The sequence below is a fragment of the Piliocolobus tephrosceles genome, chromosome 21 (genome assembly GCF_002776525.5).
Source record: "Piliocolobus tephrosceles isolate RC106 chromosome 21, ASM277652v3, whole genome shotgun sequence".
Taxonomy (NCBI): Eukaryota; Metazoa; Chordata; class Mammalia; order Primates; family Cercopithecidae; genus Piliocolobus; species Piliocolobus tephrosceles.
In genome coordinates, this window is record NC_045454.1 from 35935369 (window position 1) to 35953604 (window position 18236).

At 53.6% G+C, this 18236-nt stretch overlaps 2 protein-coding genes across 2 annotated transcripts; one reads left to right on the forward strand and one right to left on the reverse strand.

Moving 5' to 3' along the window:
- Positions 1-1517: 1517 nt before the first annotated feature.
- On the reverse strand, positions 1518-2693 carry MRPL34 (mitochondrial ribosomal protein L34). Its single transcript, XM_023229791.2, has 2 exons — positions 2435-2693; positions 1518-2214 (listed from the first exon to the last, which is right to left on the reverse strand). The coding sequence occupies exons 1-2, from the start codon at positions 2497-2499 to the stop codon at positions 2001-2003; spliced, it is 279 nt and encodes a 92-aa protein (XP_023085559.1). The 5' UTR covers positions 2500-2693; the 3' UTR covers positions 1518-2000.
- A 1785-nt stretch (positions 2694-4478) lies between these two features.
- ABHD8 (abhydrolase domain containing 8) lies at positions 4479-16662 on the forward strand. Its single transcript, XM_023229790.3, has 5 exons — positions 4479-5166; positions 6773-7538; positions 13667-13837; positions 14008-14224; positions 15956-16662. Exons 2-5 carry the CDS (start codon positions 6781-6783, stop codon positions 16124-16126), a joined length of 1317 nt encoding a protein of 438 aa, XP_023085558.1. The 5' UTR covers positions 4479-5166; positions 6773-6780; the 3' UTR covers positions 16127-16662.
- Positions 16663-18236: the final 1574 nt, after the last annotated feature.

The window sequence follows — 18236 nt, forward strand, 5'->3', positions numbered from 1 at the left end:
CCTCGAGACCATCTGGCTCAAACACCTCCCATAACTCCCTAGTATTCAATCCCAACTCCTTGACCCCACTTATGAGTACCTGCAGCCTTCATTGCCCACCTGTGTCCTCACCTCTAACCAATTCCTCCTACATCTGGGCTCTCCCAGACCTTGCCATTTCCTCCAAGACTGCATTCTTCAAAAAGGCAAGTCAGGTATCTTCACTGAGGTCCTACAGCCCTCACAATCCCCCTCCCAGCCCTGACACCACTGTGTCCAAACTGCCTTCCTGACTTCTAGGGCAAAGACTGGGCACCCAGCACATAGCAACCGCACAGTGAAGTTGCTAAGTGGAAGCTACTAAGTATTATTACTCCAGTAGCAACAGAGCAGAGGAGAAACCAGCACTGCATTTTATAGGTGACAAACGCACCCCACAGAGCTAAGTCCTTGCTCAAAATCAAACATCCCCAAGGGGCAGGTGGAAGATTCAAACTCCTTACGGGCTGGAGTTGGAGATCAGCCTGGGCAACATGGTGAAACACCCCTCTACTAAAAATACGTAAGTTAGCTGGGCATGGATTAGTAGCGCCTGTAATCCCAGCTACTGGGGAGGCTGAGGCACCAGAACTGCTTCAACCCGAGGCAGAGGTTGCAGTGAGCAGGGATCTGACAACTGCACTCCAGCCTGGGCGACAGAGTGAGACCCTGTCAAAAACAAACACCCCCCCGCCACACACACACAGTTTTCCACCAGCCTGCCTAAACCTATAAAATTTATGACACAGGCTGGGCATGATGGCTCACACCTGTAATCCCAGCACTTTGGGAGGCCAAGGCAGGCAGATCACCTGAGGTCAGGAGTTCGAGACCAGCCTGGCCAACATGGTTGAAACCCCATCTCTACTAAAAATACAAAAATTAGCCGAGTGTGGTGGTGGGCGCCTATAATCCCAGCTACTCAAGAGGCTGAGGCAGGAGAATTGCTTGAACCCAGGAGACAGAGTTTGCAGTGAGCCAAGATCGTGCCACTGCACTCCAGCCTGGCGGACAGAGCGAGACTCTGTATCAAAAAAAAAAAAAAAAGGGAACCCGGTGGCTCACGCCTGTAATCCCAGCACTTTGGGAGGTTGAGGCGGGTGGATCGCCTGAGGTCAGGAGTTTGAGACCAGCCTGGTCCACACGCTGAAACCCCGTCTCTACTAAAAACACAAAAATTAGGCCGGGCATAGTGGCTCAGGCCTGTAATCCCAGCACTTTTTGAGAGGCCGAGGCAGGCCTATCACCTGAGGTCGGGAGTTCTAGACCAGCCTGACCAACATGGAGAAACCCCTCTCTACTAAAAATACAAAATTTGCCGGGCCTGGTGGCACATGCCTGTAATCCCAGCTACTCGGGAGGCTGAGGCAGGAAAATCGCTTGAACCGGGAAGGCAGAGGTTTCGGTGAGTCAAGATCGCCCCATTGCACTCCAGCCTAGGCAACAAGAGGGAAATTCTGTCTCAAAAACAAACAAAAAAAAGAGTTATGACATGTAAGGCAACTGGAACTTTGAACATTTATTACACGTTTAACAATATTTCAAAATTATTAATAATTCCTTTGGATGTGATACGCTTTGTAATTATGTTTTAATGAGCTCTCATGTTGGAGAGATACATTCTCTCCGAGACACAATAAATATTTATAGAAGAAATAATCCGTTGCCTGAGATCAGCTTCAAAAGAACCAAGGATGGGGCAGGGACGGGTTGTAGGTGGTCGGTAGTCAAGGCTGTGTACTGGGTACAAGGAGGTTCGCTGTACTGTTCTTCGGTCTGTTGCGCAGGTTCGAAACGCTTCCTAATTAAAAAGCGTAAAAAGGGACTTGGCAAGCTCCCATCCAGCCTTCAACCCCAAAATACGGAGAGTACTCAGGTCCGAGGCGTTCCTGCTCCCCAGCTCCCTGCAAAAACAGCGCCAGGCAAGGTCGCGAGGTGAGGCCGATGCTTCTCTGGGGGTCCCGCCGACAGCATCGCGATCCTCAATGGCTCAGCGACTTGCGGCCCTTGAGCATCCGGCGAAGGATGACCTGGACGCCGGCCGGCGTGCTCAGGCGCCGGACCCAGCCGTGCTTGTTCTTCCGTTTGACGTTGCTCGGCTGATACTCGTTTCCGCGAGTCTTGCCCCGGGCCTGCTGCGGGGTGGGGAGGCCCCAGGCGTCCGGGAACCCCAGCCAGGCCCGGGGCTGGAGCCACCTGCGTGGGTACAGGGACGGCGAGAAAGGTCAGACGGGGTGCTGGGTGATCTCGGCGCTCAACCTCTCTGAGCCTCTGCTCCCGGGGACAGAGCCTGGCTGCGAAATGCGCTCCATAAATGCGCAAGTCCCTGGCAGGTCATGCGGGCAGTGAACAGTAGCGCCAGCCTCCGACGCCCTTATTCCCAGATTTGGGGAAGGGTTCCCCTTTGAGGACTTACCTGCCACCCAGCAACGCTGCCGACCTACTCGTGGGGCCCAACAGGGAGCCAGCCAAGATAGCCATATCCTCAGTGGGTCCCGCAGGCCCGGCCGCCGGCGATTCCGGAGCCCAGAGGCGCCCAACCCTGGAACAAAGGATTATGGGAAGTGTAGTTTCTCCTAACGTGCAAAAACAGGCCGTTGGGGAAAACCCTGAAGTTGTAGTTCTGCGCCTGCGCAACAGAGGCGCGCCAGTCTGTCCGCGGGGCAGGGTTCTTCATACAAACCAAGAGGTAGCGGGAGAACAGCGCCTTTTCAGCACGCGCGTGCGCACAAGGCATTATCTCCCGCGGTCAGCTGGGAGCTGTGCTGTAGTTATCTCTCCTGTTGACCGGCAGAGGGTGCCCCGCGGTGGCCGGGCGCAGCTGGTGGCAGCCGCAAGAAACGGCTGGTTGGTCTTACCACCTCCAGCTGGGCAGATGGCACGCAGCTGGCTGGCAGCTTGTCCTGGCTGCAGCCAAGTCTCCGTCTCTTGGCAGGAAGCCGAGGAGGCCTGAGTTCAAGCTCGCTGGGTGTCCTTGGGATGGTCCCTGCGCCTCTCTGGGCTTTCTCGATCCGTAAAACTCATGGATTGCAAGCTTGTCTTTGACAATCTTGCCTCCATTTCGGACCCTAGAAGAATTTTCCTCTGTTGTTAGAACCAAAAAAAAAAAAAAAAAACAGAAAAAAGGAAGAAAAAATTTCTGATACTCAGATCTCAACCCCTCACCTACTCACACACTATCCTTGGCTCTCCATTTCCCCAAGTAAAACCTGCTCAGCCCTTCCATCAGGCATGCAAAACCCTGTACACACACCATCTTACATTTCAGCCACGCCCTCCTCTCTGCCTGGTGTTCCCCTATCCGCCCTTTAAAAATCCTCTCCTCTCCTCCAAGGGCTGAGTGAGGTGTGGCTCATGCCTGTCATTCCAGCATTTTGGGAGGCTGAGGAGGGAGGATCCCTTGGGGCCAGGAGTTTGAGACCAGCCTGGGGACATGGTAGCAACCACATATAGCCTCAAGTACTCGGAAGGTGAGGTGGGAGGATTCCCTGAACCCAGGAGATCCAGGCTGTAGTGAGCAATGATATAGCACGAATGCACTCCAGCCTGGGCAACGGAGTGAGATCCTTTCTCAAAAAAAAAAAAAGAGGAGTCCTCTTCTCTCAACCGCTGTCCATTCTTCTGGTCCAACTGCCTTCCCTTGACTCTCCCCCAAGTTCAGGGGCTCCTCAAGGGCCAGGGGCTTGGGGCTGTATCCCTACAAGTGCCAGCTTGGAGTTCATACAGAGAGGTGCTTGCTAAATGAATAAACTGTATAGTCTCCCAGAAGTGCCCTTAGTGGGCAAGAGTAGGTGTCTGGAGGGAATCCAGCTCTGGCAGCAAATTCCAGGGGATGGGAGTGGCCAAGCAGCAAGGAGCATTTAACCCCTCGTCCCCCAAAGCCCATCCTACCTGTAACATCATTTAGCAAAACATCACCACTACAATAACGCCCATAATACACGGAGCACTTGTTATATGCATGACACTGATGAGTGCTTTACCTGCATAGTAAAATTATGAGAGGATTAATTTCATAAAGAAATAAACAGAGGCTCAGGAACATGAAGTAACTTGCCCAAGGTCACACCTCAGCAAAGGGCAGAGGCTGGATTTGAGACCTGAGCTCTCCTGAGGGCCTACCGTGGCCCCGCCGGCACCACAGAGCTGGGATGCCTGCCTCTTGCTATCAGCCCTCCTCAGAACCATGGCAGCCATAGGTTAAATCGGCTGATTATGAAATTCAAACTCTCTAATTACCCACAGCTCTAAGACTTTCCTTGAAAGCTTTAGAGAAGCCCGTCACGATGGCTCACGCCTGTAATCTCAGCCCTTTGGTGAAGCCGTAGGCGAGAGGATTGCTTGATGCCCGGAGTTCGAGACTAGTCTGGGCAACATAGCGAGACCTCGTCCTTACCAAAAAAAAAGGGGGGGGGGGGGGGGGGGGGGGGGGGTGAGGGAGGTTAGCAAATAATGGTTCCCAGGGCTTGGAATTACACAGCCTTGGGTTCAAGTCCCATCTTTGCCCCTTGCTTGATTTATGTTCTTGTGCCCTTTATAAGCCTCAGTTTCCCCACTGGAGACTGGGAAAAGATCTTGGAGTCTCTGTTTCTAGAATGGAAAGGTCGATACAGAGAGAAGAGTATGGGAGCCTCGTTTGGAGAGGAACAGGACAATTCGGAGGCAGGGGCTGGGAGGCAGGGGCTTGGGATACCCATTTGCAGAGAGAGGGCCCTGGCCGCGCACTCCCAGGCGTCCCTCAGACCTTGGACTGCAACCCCCTTCTCCGCCTTGAGCCAGGCCCCATCCTCCCGCAACCTCGGTGCACCACCAAAGGGGCGGGGTTGTTGCTCCCAGAGCCCGCCTCCACTCCAGAACTGCCGCCTCTGATTGGGCTCGTAACTAGGCCAGGTAAATCCGCAGCTGCGATAGGCCGCAGTGCCCGCCCGTCGGCACATGGCTCCGCCTACCGGGGGGAGGAACTTAAAGGGCCGGCTCTTTCGGCGGCCGCGGGATGCCCCTGTGCTGACCGCCAGGGGCCGGTGCCCGCCAGCGTAGACGCACCCGGCCTGACCCCGCGCCACCATGTAAACGGCGCCAGCAGGCGGACGCTGGCTTCTCCACCTGGGACCCCTCCGCCCCGACCCGGGCCCCGCGGCCCTCGATGAGGTGAGCGGGGAGTGGGCCCCAAAAGGAGAGATCGAAACCCCGGGGCCTCCACTTCGGAGGAGTGGTGTCCACCAACCCCGCGTTTGGGCTCCTAGGAAGCCACGGAGCCCCAGTGGGCTCGACCCCGCTGCAGGGATGACGAACACCTGGAAGGCGGGGGCCGGGGGCGGGGAAGCGGGACTGGGGAGGCGCCTGTGCGTTGCCCTCTGCAATCCGGGATTAGGGCCCCACTCGAGGTGTGGGGCACAGTCTGCTTCCCCTCCAGTATGTCTGGGGCCACTGCGGGCTCAGTCTCGGGCGTGCGTTACCTTAGTGGCGCCCAACCTGGGGTGGGGGGCAGGCAGGCAGTTGGCCCCATCTCCAGGCCCTAGACACCTAGACAATGGGGGTGCACTGCTCGGGTATCCCCCCTTAGGTTATGTAACTGCCTGTGGTTGCCATGGACACGGGGGCGGGGGTGGCCCAAGGAGTGGGATGGAGGCTTGGAGGCCCCCAGCCAGGGCCTTGCCTTTCCCATCCTCTTCTCCACCTCTGGGGACTTGTGTAGCAGATCCCCAGAATCCAGAGTGCCAAGGAGGAAGTTCAGAGTCTAGCTTCCTCTCAGAGTATCTGGGTCTCAGCTTGGCCCTCTATGACACAGACCCCGGCTCACCTGGTCTGGGGGAGCTGAGCAAGGCTTTCTGTGGCTCAGTTCCCAACCCCCTCTCCCAGGGCCTCATCTTTCAGGAGTCAGATTCAGAGCTAGGAATCTCACTGGGGGCCCACCAAAGATTTGCACATTTTAGATGATTTAGGAGGCCCTGGGGATACGTGAGTTAGTGAGTGTATACCTGGATGAGTTAGTGAGTTAGTGCATACCTGAATGAATAAGTTAGTGTATACCTGAATGAATGAGTTAGTGTATACCTGAATGAATGAGTTAGGAGGCCATAAATGGTATAAACTCCAGCTTGTGGGGAGGGGGTGTCTTCAGGCTGGTCCATGTTTGCCACAATGTCCCCTTCTCCAGGAACATCCCCCACCAGACCCCACCACCTTCCCTGTGGACACCCTATGGGGTAAGCCGTAGTCATGTCTTTCTCTCTGAGGATAGACTAGGGTGGCCCAGGAGGGTGTCTGACTAACACAAAGGCACTGCCCAGACAAAACATCTCAAGGCAGGATGGCTCACACCTGTAATCCCAGCACTTTGGGAGGCCGAGGCAGGCGGATCATCTTAGGTCAGGAATTCAGACCAGCCTGGCCAACATGGTGAAACCCCATCTCTACAGAAAATACATGGTGGCACCTGCCTGTAATCCCAGCTACTGAGGAAGCTGAGGCAGGAGAATCGCTTGAACCCAGGAGGGGGAGGTTGCAGTAAGCCGAGATACTGCCACTGCACTCCAGCCTGGACGACAAAGTGAGACTGTCTCAAACACACACACACACACACACACACACACACACACACACACACACCTCAGTGCCATGGCTCACTTGCTCTGGCAGGCGCTCCCCAAACTGGAGTCTACAAGGGTTCTCCCAAGGCTCAGGGAGTGCGTGCTGCAGGGTAGAGGGTTCTCATTGAGACAGCACCTGAACTGGCTGCTGTCCCCACTCACAGGACACACCATGCTGACCGGGGTGACCGACGGTATCTTCTGTTGCCTGCTGGGCACGCCCCCCAACGCCGTGGGGCCACTGGAGAGCGTCGAGTCCAGCGATGGCTACACCTTTGTAGAGGTCAAGCCCGGCCGCGTGCTGCGAGTGAAGCATGCAGGACCCGCCCCGGCCGCTGCCCCACCTCCGCCATTATCCGCATCCTCGGATGCAGCCCAGGGGGACCTTTCTGGCTTGGTCCGCTGTCAGCGCCGGATCACTGTGTACCGCAATGGGCGGTTGCTGGTGGAAAACCTGGGCCGAGCCCCTCGAGCCGACCTCCTGCACGGGCAGAATGGCTCTGGGGAGCCGCCAGCCGCCGTGGAGGTGGAGCTGGCCGATCCAGCGGGCAGCGATGGCCGCTCGGCCCCCAGCAGCGGCAGCGGCAGCGGCAGCGGCAGTGGTGGGCGGCGGCGGCGAGCCCGGCGCCCCAAGAGGACCATCCATATTGACTGTGAGAAGCGCATCACTAGCTGCAAAGGCGCCCAGGCCGACGTGGTGCTGTTTTTCATCCATGGTGTCGGCGGTTCCCTGGCCATCTGGAAGGAGCAACTGGACTTCTTTGTGCGCCTAGGCTATGAGGTGGTGGCTCCTGACCTGGCCGGCCATGGGGCCAGCTCTGCGCCCCAGGTGGCCGCAGCCTACACCTTCTATGCGCTGGCTGAGGACATGCGAGCGATCTTCAAGCGCTATGCCAAGAAGCGAAACGTGCTCATCGGTCATTCCTACGGGTAAGTGAACCCTGGCACGTGGGGTGGGGGTGAGGGATGGGGGTCAGCAGGGACTGACAGTCACAAAATACTGAGTTTTTGGCTGGGCTCTGTGGCTCACGCCTGTAATCCCAGCACTTTGGGAAGCCGAGGCGGATGGATCACCTGAGGTCGGGATTTCGAGAACAGCCTGGCCAAGGTGGTGAAACCCCGTCTCTACCAAAAATACAGAAATTAGCCAGACATGGTGGCACGCACCTGTAGTCCCAGTTGCTGGGGAGGCTGAGGCAGGATAATCGCTTGAACCAGGGAGGTGGAGGTTGCAGTGAGCCAAGATTGCACCACTGTACTCCAGCCTGGGTGACAGAGTGAGACTCAGTCTCAAAAAAAAAAAAAAAAAAAAACCTGAATTTTCAGCCCAGATGCCACTGATGGCTGTAATCCCAGTGCTTTGGGGGGCCAAGGCAGGAGGATATCTTGAGGCAAGGAGTTCAAGACCAGCCTGGGCAACATAGGGAGACCCTAGCTCTACAAAAAGTACAAAAATTAGCTAGATGAGGAGGTGCACACATATAGTTCCAGCTACTTAAGGGGCTGAGGCAGGAGATCGCTTGAGCCCGGGAGGTTGAGGCTGCAGTGAACTGTGATCACACCACTGCACTCCAGCCTGGGCAAGATGGTAAGACCCTGTCTCTCTTAAAAAAAAAAAAAAAAAAAAAAAAAAGGGCCAGGCAGAGTGGTACACACTTGTCACACTTGTAGATGGATCACTGGAGATGAGCCTGGACAACATGGCAAAACCCTATCTCTTAAAACAAAACAAAACAAACAAAAATCCTAATTTTTCTCCTTGAAAAAAATCCCATTTTTTTATTATTTAAGTTTTACTTTTTCTTTTAAATAGAGATGGTGTCTCACTATATTACCCAAGATGTTCTTTAACTCCTGGGTTCAAGTGGTCCTCGCACCTGAGCCTCCCAAAGTGCTGGGATTACAGGTGTGAGTCATTGTGGTGCTCAGCCTTAATTTTTTCTTTTTTCTTAGATGGAGTCTCGCTGTGTTCCCCAGGCTGGAATGCAGTGGCAAGATCTCGGCTCACTGCAAGCTCCACCTCCCAGATTCATGACATTGTCCTGCCTCAGCCTCCTGAGTAGCTGGGACTACAGGCAACCGCCACCACATCTGGCTAATTTTTTGTATTTTTAGTAGAGACAGGGTTTCATCGTGTTAGCCAGGATGGTCTCAATCTCCCAACCTCCTGATCCTCCCTCCTCAGCCTCCCAAAGTGCTGGGATTACAGGCGTGAGCCACCACGCCCGGCCAATTTTCTTTTCTTTTTTCTTTTTTTTTTTATTTTAAAAATCTGCAGATTGTATTTTTTTTTTTTTTAATTATACTTTAAGTTCTAGGGTACATGTGCATAACGTGCAGGTTTGTTACATATGTATACATGTGCCATGTTGGTGTGCTGCACCCATCAACTCGTCAGCACCCATCAATTCATCATTTATATCAGGTATAACTCCCCAATGCAATCCCTCCCCCCTCCCCCTCAATTTTCAAGTTTAAAAAAATTATATAGAGATGGCGGGGGTCTCATTATGTTGCCCAAGCTGGTCTTGAACTCCTGGGCTCAAGCCATGCTCCCTCCTTGGCCTCCTGACATGGTGGGATAACAGGCATGAGCCACTATACCAGGCTGAAAGCTCCCATTAACATATATAATCAGACAGGGATTTCCATCATCACTGATATTATTTCACATTGTTCTAAAGCAGTGTTGCTCAGGCCAGGTGCCTGAATTGTAGCACTTTAAGAAGCCAAAGCAGACAGATCACTTGAGGTCAGGAGTTCAACACCAGCTTGGCCAACATGGTGAAACCCCATCTCTACTAAAGGTACAACAAATTAGCCAGGCATGATGGTGCGTGCCTGTAATCCCAGCAACTCAGGAGTCTGAGGCAGGAGAATCACTTGAACCTGGGAGGCAGAGGTTGCAGTGAGCAGAGATCATACCACTGCACTCCAGCCTGAGCAACAAGGTGAGACTCCAGAAAAAACAAAAACAAAAACAAAAAAAAAAACACACAGTGTTGTTTAATCCCAGCACTAACATTTTTGGCCAGGTTATTTTTTTTTTCTGTGGGGGGCTGTAGGATGTTTACTAGTATCCCTGGCTTCTGCCCAGTTGATGCAACTACACAATCTAGTGTTGATCATGACAGTCAAAAATGTCTTCAGAAGTTGCCAAATGTGCACTGGTGGGCAGAATTACCCCTGGCTGAGAACCACTGCCTTAGACTAAGTTCAAAAGTCAGCTGCCCTGGAGATCCCTGTGCATTCAGGAAGGGCTCATTGGAATCCTGTAAATTCTAGGCATTTACAAAGGCATGGGTTACTGAAATTCACTCCTGCTTAAAGGGCAGGTAATACAACCTAAAACTTACCAATAACCCTTCCATGGAAGGCTTGGTCCCCAGGGGCTTGACCACTACCAAGTGGCCTCATTCTTTCCCTTATCCAGGAAGAAAGGCAAGATTGGAACAGCCAGGTGGGTTGAGCACCACTGTTTTAGAGATTCTAGCCTATGCAATTAGACCAGAAAAAGAGGCTGGGTGCAGTGGCTCACACCTGTAATCCCAGCACTTTGGGAGGCCGAGGAAGGCAGATCACGAGGTCAGGAGATCGAGACCATCCTGGCTAACATGGTGAAACCCCGTCTCTACTAAAAATACAAAAAATTAGCCAGGCATGGTGGTTGGCGCCTGTAGTCCCAGCTACTTGGGAGGCTGAGGCAGGAGAATAGCATGAACCCGGGAGGCAGAGCTTGCAGTGAGCCAAGAACGTGCCACTGCACTCCAGCCTGGGCAACAGAGTGAGACTCTGTCTCAAAAATTAAAAACAGAAAAAAGAGAAAAAAAGAAAAATAAATAAGTGGCCAGGTGTGGTGGCTTACACCTGTAATCCCAACACTTTGGGAGGCTGAGGTGGGAGGAGTGCTGTAGCTGAGGAGTTGCCGAAGACCAACCTGGGAAACCTAAGCAAGATCTTATCTCTACAAAAAACTAAAAAGTAAAAAAAAAAAAAAAAAGTAAAAAAAGAAAACAAGGAAGTTACGTAAGTATCTAAAAGAAAGGAATCCAGGCTGAGAGGTAACAGCTCTTGTTTGTTTATATTTGTTTATATGATAACATACTCAAAAGTTGATGCTTATGATAAAGTATTCCTCTAATGAAATGAGCATCCACCTGCCAGGCACAGTGGCTGACACCTGTAATCCTAGCACTTTCAGAGGCTGAGGCAGGCGGATCACGAGGTCAGGAGTTCAAGACCAGCCTGGCCAAAATGGTGAAACCCTGTCTCTACTAAAAATACAAAAATTAGCTGGGTGTGCTCACAGGCACCTGTAATCCCAGCTACTCAGGAGGCTGAGGCAGGATAATCATTCGAACCCATGAGGTGGAGGTTGCAGTGAGCCAAGATCACACCATTGCACTCCAGCCTGGGTGACAGGGCAAGACTCTGTCTCCAGAAAAATAAAACAAAAAACACCCACCTACAATAGTTCCCATGACCCCATAACAATGCTATGAGGTCAGCACATTTACAACTTCAGGAATGTGGAGGCTGAAGCTCAGAGAGGTGAAGCAACCTGCCCAAAGACACACAGGAAGTCCCTGACACAATCAGGTCTGCCTGACTCCTGTCTGTATCCTTTCCTCATTACAGCAGGGACTGGCCAACATTTCCTTAAAGGGTCAGATAGCGAATATTTTAGGTTTGCAGGTCATACAGTCACTGTTGGAACTTCTGATAAAACCTTATTTAGGAAACATTTTTTGGCCAGGCACGGTGGCTCACGCCTCTAATCCCAGCACTTTGGGGGGTCAAGGTGGGCAGATCGCCTGAGGTCATGAGTTCGAGACCAGCCTAACTAACATGGTGAAATCCCGTCTCTACTAAAAATACAAAAATTAGCCGGGCATAGTGGCGGGCGCCTGTAATCCCAGCTACTCGGGAGGCTGAGGCAGGAGAATCGCTTGAACTCGGGAGGTGGAGATTGCAGAGAGCCGAGATCGTGCCACTGTGCTCCAGCCGGGGTGACAGAGCGAGACTGTCTCAGAAGAAAAACAAAACAAAACAAAACTTTATTTAGAAACCATTTTTCAAATCTCCAAAAGTGTTAACTATATTTACAAAAGCAAATGACTAGCCCAGAGGCCGTACATAGTTTGCTGACCCCTGCTTTAATAGGAATGAGGAACTGAACTTTGGGGGCTCCTCAGGCCATGCCCTTCCATCTTGTATAAGGAAGACAGATATGTCTTGCCCAGAGGCAGATGGCGGAACATCCTAAAAGGGAAGGGATAGTAGGAAACTGTGACCTCCTTGGGGCAGCCAGAAGCATTTGTTTAATCAGATTGCTTTCCTAACACTTGCTGATAAGTAATTCTTACTGCTTTCGGGTCATGGTGACTTTCAGAATCTGATGAGGGCCAGGCACAGTGGCTCTATAATCTCAACACTTTGGAAGGCCAAGATGGAAGGATCACTTGAGCCCAGGAGTTCAAGACCAGCCTGGGCAACATAGTGAGGTGCTCATCTCTACAAAAATTTTTTAAAATTAAAATAAAAAGTCTGGTGAAGCTTCTGGATCCAGATTCTCTCTTCAAAATAAGTTCCATCCTCAACACTCAATCTCACACTTTCATGGTATTTGAGAGGCCGCCCCCATCCCTCACCCCTTCAGGTGTCCATGGACCCCAGTGGAAGAATCTTGGCTTTCAAGGTTCTTCTTGAACCTTCTGGGTAAGGGGAGGACATGAACCCCCTCACCAGGCCAGGTGTTACGGCTCACACCTGTAATCCCAGCACTTTGGGAGGCTAACGCCAGAGGATAGATCACTTGAGCCCAGGAGTTCGAGACCAGCTTAACCAACATAAGGAGATCCTGTCTTTATAAAAAAAAATTTTTTTTTTTTTTTTTTTTTTTTTTTGAGCTGGAGTCTTGCTCGTTGCCCAGGCTGGAGTGCAGTGGCACGATCTCAGCTCACGGCAAGCTCCGCCTCCCATGTTCATGCCATTCTCCTGTCTCAGCCTCCGGAGTAGCTGGGACTACAGGAGCCTGCCACCACGCTCGACTAATGTTTTGTATTTTTAGTAGGGACGGGGGTTTCACCATGTTAGCCAGGATGGTCTCGATCTCCTGACCTCGTGATCTGCCCGCCTCGGCCTCCCAAAGTGCTGGGATTACAGACGTGAGCCACCGCACCCGGCCATAAACATTTTTAAAAATTAGCTGAGCATGGTGGCACATGCCTGTAGTCCCAGCTACTCAGAAGGCTGAGGTGAGAGGATCACTTGAGCCCAGGAAGTCAAGGCTGCAGGGAGCTACGATTATGCCACTGCACCACTCCAGCCTAGGCGACAGCAAAACCTTGTCTCAAAAACGGAACAGGCCAGTCCCAGTGGCTCATGCCTGTAATCCCAGCACTTTGGGAAGCCAAGGTGGGCAGATCACTTGAGGTCAGGAGTTCTCGACCAGCCTGAGCAACATGCTGAAACACTGTGTCTACTAAAAATTACAAAACTTAACCAGGTGTGGTGGTGAACGCCTGTACTCCCAGCTACTCAGGAGGCTGAGGAAGGAGAATCAGTTGAACCTGGGAGGCAGAGGTTGTAGTGAGCTGAGACTGCATCACTGTACTCCAACCTGGGCGACAAAGTGAGACTCTGTCTCAAAAACAAAAACAAAAACAAACCAGGCCGGGCACAGTGGCTCACGTCTGTAATCCCAGCACTTTGGTAGGCTGAGGCGCATGGATCACCTGAGGTCAGGAATTCAAGACCAGCCAGACCAACATTGTGAAACCCCATTTCTACTAAAAATACAAAAATTATCTGGGTGTGGTGGTGTGCGGCTGCAATCCCAGCTACTCGGGAGACAAAGGCAGGAGAATCGCTTGAACCCAGGAGGGAGAGGTTGCAGTGAGCCAAGATTGAGCCACTGCACTCCAGCGTGGGCGACAGAGTAAAACTCTGTCTCAAACAAAAACAAAAACAAAACAAAACAAAACAAAATGGTCACTGCTTGTATCCTGCTGACCGCCTCCCTTCAATCCTCCTATCACCCCACCCATTCCGGGCAGTGTCTCTTTCTGCACATTCCTGGCACATGAGTACCCAGACCTAGTGCACAAGGTCATCATGATCAATGGCGGGGGCCCTACGGCACTGGAGCCCAGCTTCTGCTCAATCTTCAACATGCCCACCTGCGTCCTGCACTGCTTGTCGCCCTGCCTGGCGTGGAGCTTTCTCAAGTGAGTGCCCCCATCCCAAAGGCCGTGATCCTGGCCCTGGGGAACCCAGGAGTCTGCTCGAGTTGGATGGGAGGGTGGGCTGTACTGCTGGGACTAGGGCTGGCATCGGGGGCACCCCGCGGCAGGCGGGCTGGCATGAGGGGCTCTAGCGGTGCCTCCACCACCACCAGGGCCGGCTTCGCCCGCCAAGGAGCCAAGGAGAAGCAGCTGTTAAAGGAGGGCAACGCTTTCAATGTGTCATCCTTCGTGCTCCGGGCCATGATGAGCGGCCAGTACTGGCCAGAGGGCGACGAGGTCTACCACGCCGAGCTCACCGTGCCGGTCCTGCTTGTCCACGGCATGCACGATAAGTTTGTGCCCGTAGAGGAAGACCAGCGGATGGCCGAGGTAGAGGAGGGCACCCGGGGCGCCACAGCTACAAATCCCCAGGGTGCAGCCCAGGAGGGGCGTGGCCTCTGCGGGGGGCATGGTAGTGTTTGGTGGGCGTGCTTTCTTTCCTAGGGGGCGTGGTCGCCGGGTGGGCGTGGTGTCTAGATGCTGCATCTTGTTCTGACCCCAGGCAAACAGGAGCATTAGGTCTAGCATCAAAGGTATAATCTAGAAAGCAGGGCTGCCCTGGACAGGTGTTAGCAATTATGCACCGTCCCCCACCGCATGTAAGAAGGCTCTCCTCACAGCGGAGGATTTGTATAAGAGACCGGTGACTATATAATTCTAGGAGACTGGCACCAGGGGATCTTTAGATTAGAAACTCTAATTAGCAAGTTCAGATTAGAAAGGGTCTGGGGATCCTTAGCACTTAGAATAGCCTTGGATACTAACCCGGTGAGGTAGTTCACGCCGATAATCGCTGCAACTTGGGAGGCTGAGTGGGGCGGATCGGTTGAACCCAGGAGTTCAAGGCTGCAGTGACCCATACTCGCACCACTGCACTCCAGCCTGGGCGACAGAGCAAGACCCCATTTCTCAAAAAAAAAAAAAAAAAATTGAAGTATAGCTCTGTACTGGTGGTTCTTAACTAAGGAGGATTCTGCCCCCAAGGAACACGTGGAAATGCATGGAGACATTTTTGGGTGTCACGACTGAGGGGGAGGGGTACTACTGGCATCTGGTGGATGGAGGCCAGGGATGCTGCTCAACAACCTACAAATGCGCAGGATAGCAGCCCCACACCAGCTACCCTCCACCCCCACCAGCAAAGAATGATCCAGCTCCTAATGTTGGATCCTCCTCCGGGTCGGGCGCGGTGGCTCACACCTGTAGTCCCAGCACTTTGGGAGACCGAGGCGGGCAGATCACCTGATGTCAGGAGTTGGAGACCAGCCTGGCCAACATGGTGAAACCCCGTCTCGGCCGGGCGCGGTGGCTCAAGCCTGTAATCCCAGCACTTTGGGAGGCCGAGACGGGCGGATCACGAGGTCAGGAGATCGAGACCATCCTGGCTAACACGGTGAAACCCCGTCTCTACTAAAAATACAAAAACTAGCCGGGCGAGGTGGCGGGCGCCTGTCGTCCCAGCTACTCGGGAGGCTGAGGCAGGAGAATGGCGTAAACCCGGAGGCGGAGCTTGCAGTGAGCTGAGATCCGGCCACTGCACTCCAGTCCGGGCGACAGAGCGAGACTCCGCCTCAAAAAAAAAAACAAAAAAAAAAAAAGAAACCCCGTCTCTACTAAAAATACAAAAATTAGCCGGGTGTGGTGGCGCGTGCCTGTAATCCCAGCTACTCGGGAGGCTGAGGCAGGAGAATCGCTTGAACCCAGGAGGCAGATGTTGGAGTGAGCCGAGATTGCGCCACTGCACTCCAGTCTGGGTGACAGAGCAAGACTCCGTCTCCAGAAAAAAAAAAAAAAAGAAAAGAAAAGAAAAAAGAAAATCCTTCTCCGGGCGTACCGTACACACTTAATAAATGCTGGATGCCTGAATACTAGTTCGGCTCCTGCAGGGCGACAGGCCATCCTCTAGCTCCCCCTTGAGTGGAAGTGGAGAGATGCAGGGTAGATGGGAGGAGGGACTTTTGGATGCTGCGGGCCATGTGTGGAAGTCCGAGTCCCAGGGAAGCCTGGCCTCTCGCTCCACCCTCCTGCCCCCGCCTACCCTGAGCCCCGCGTCTTCTGCAGATCCTGCTCCTGGCATTCCTGAAGCTCATCGACGAGGGCAGCCACATGGTGATGCTGGAATGCCCCGAGACGGTCAACACGCTGCTCCACGAATTCCTGCTCTGGGAGCCCGAGCCTTCGCCCAAGGCTCTGCCCGAGCCACTGCCGGCGCCTCCAGAAGACAAGAAGTAAACGCCGGGCCGGCGGGGCATCGCTTGGTGAGCACAGCCGCAGCAGGAGGAGGCCGGAGCCTGCGCCAGGTCTGCAGCTCAGACCACCTGGGCGGGCCGTTCGCTCCGGTGGGCGGGGCCAGGTCAGGGAGACGCCCCCAGGTTGGCTGGGCGGGGCGTGGATTCTGAGAGAGCCCCGCGGACACTCCGCTCTCTGCTTCCGTCCCGCGGGGCCCATCGGCGTTTCGGGGCTGCAGCCGGGACCCTCGCGGAAGATGACTTTGTACAGAAGCTCTCCCTCACTTTCCCCACGACGCCACGGTCGAGGCAGGCCCCCCACCCCGCTCTCTGTCTTCCGTGTCAGACGTGCTTGATCCTGGGACCCACGATCCCCACGGGGACCCTCGGGGCCCCATCCCGTTGCCCGAGACCCTCCCTACCCCCCATTCCTCGGCGCTGGGAGCTATTTTTGCCCAAGGGGGGAGGGATGGGGGGGACTAGCGCCACCGAACCTGCACATCTCAACTTGTAACTCAATAAACAGAAGTGACAATCGGAGTCTCCGCACCTGTGCTGGGTGACCACAAGGCAGGGTGTTCACCGCCCGGAGCCTCAGTTTTCCCATCTGCAGACTGGGCTCAGGCTGATGCCTCGAGCTCAGGATCGACTTCGGCAATGTCTGGGATCCACGTTAGCTTCCTGAATTCCCACTCGCACCTCCGCAGGCTGGGCCTCCTTGGACAGTATTCCCCAGGACAGGAGGCAACTTATCAAGAGGTGAGCTCGGCCGGACGTGGTGGCGCGGTAGCTGACGCCTGTAATCCCAGCACTTTAGGAGGCCGAGGAGGGGGGATCACGAGGTCAGGAGATCGAGACCATCCTGGCTAACACAGTGAAACCCCGTCTCTACTAAAAATATAAAAGATTAGCCTGGCGTGGTGGCGGGCACCTGTAGTCCCAACTACTCGGGAGATTGAGGCAGGAGAATGGTGTGAACCCAAGAGGCGGAGCTTGCAGTGAGCCGAGATCGCGCCTACTACTAGTAGTAGTAGTAGTAGTAGTAGTAGTAGTAGTAGTAGTAGTACTAGTACTAGTAGTAGTAGAAGAAGAAGTATTTGAGATGGAGTCTCACTCTTTCGCCAGGCTGGGGTACAGTGGCGCGATCTCAGTTTATTGCAACCTTCGCCTCCCAGGTTCACGTGATTCTCCTGCCTCAGCCTCCCAAGTAACTGGAATCACAGGCGCTCACCACCACAGCCGGCTCATGTTTTGTATTTAGTAGAGACAGGGTTTCACCATGTTCATCAGGCTGGTCTTGAACTCCTGACCTCAAGTGATCCACCTGCCTCAGCCTCCCAAAGTGCTAAGATTACAGGCGTGAGCCACCACGCCCTGCAGGGTTATTAATAATCCCCCCTATTTTTTTTTGAGACAGTTTTGCTCTTGTTGCCCAGGCTGGAGTGCAATGGCCGGATCTCAGCTCACCACAACCACCGCCTCCTGGGTTCAAGCGATTCTCCTGTCTCAGCCTCCCAAGTAACTGGGATTACAGGCATGTGCCACCACGCCTGGTTAATTTTTGTATTGTTAGTAAAGATGGGGTTTCTCCATGTTGGTCAGGCTGGCTTCAAACTCCTGACCTCTGGTGATCTGCCCACCTCAGCCTCCCAAAGTGCTGGGATTACAGGCATGAGCCACCGAGCCCAGCCAATAATCCCATTTTATAGAGGCTGGGGTTGCACAGTGATCCTGAAGAGGGTCCTGGCCCTGCTCAAGCCTCATCACACTGGCAGCCTCTCAAGGGCCCCCACACCTCTCCTTCCTCCAGAAAGTTTTCGCCTGGGCTGCACTGCTAGACACTTTGGGCTCTGAGCCACACACTTTGCTCACATGACCTTATTTTTAAATTTTTATAGTTTTTTTAAGAGACAGGATCTTGATATCGCCCAGGCTGGAGTGCAGTGCTGTGATCGTAGCTCCTTGCAGCCTCCAACTCCCAGGCTCAAGCAATCTTCCCACCTCAGGCTCCCAAGCAGCTGGGACCACAGGCCCACCCACCACATCCGCCTAATGTTTTTACTTTTTGTAGAGAGAGAGTCTTGCTATGTTGCCCAGGCTGGTCTCAAACTCCT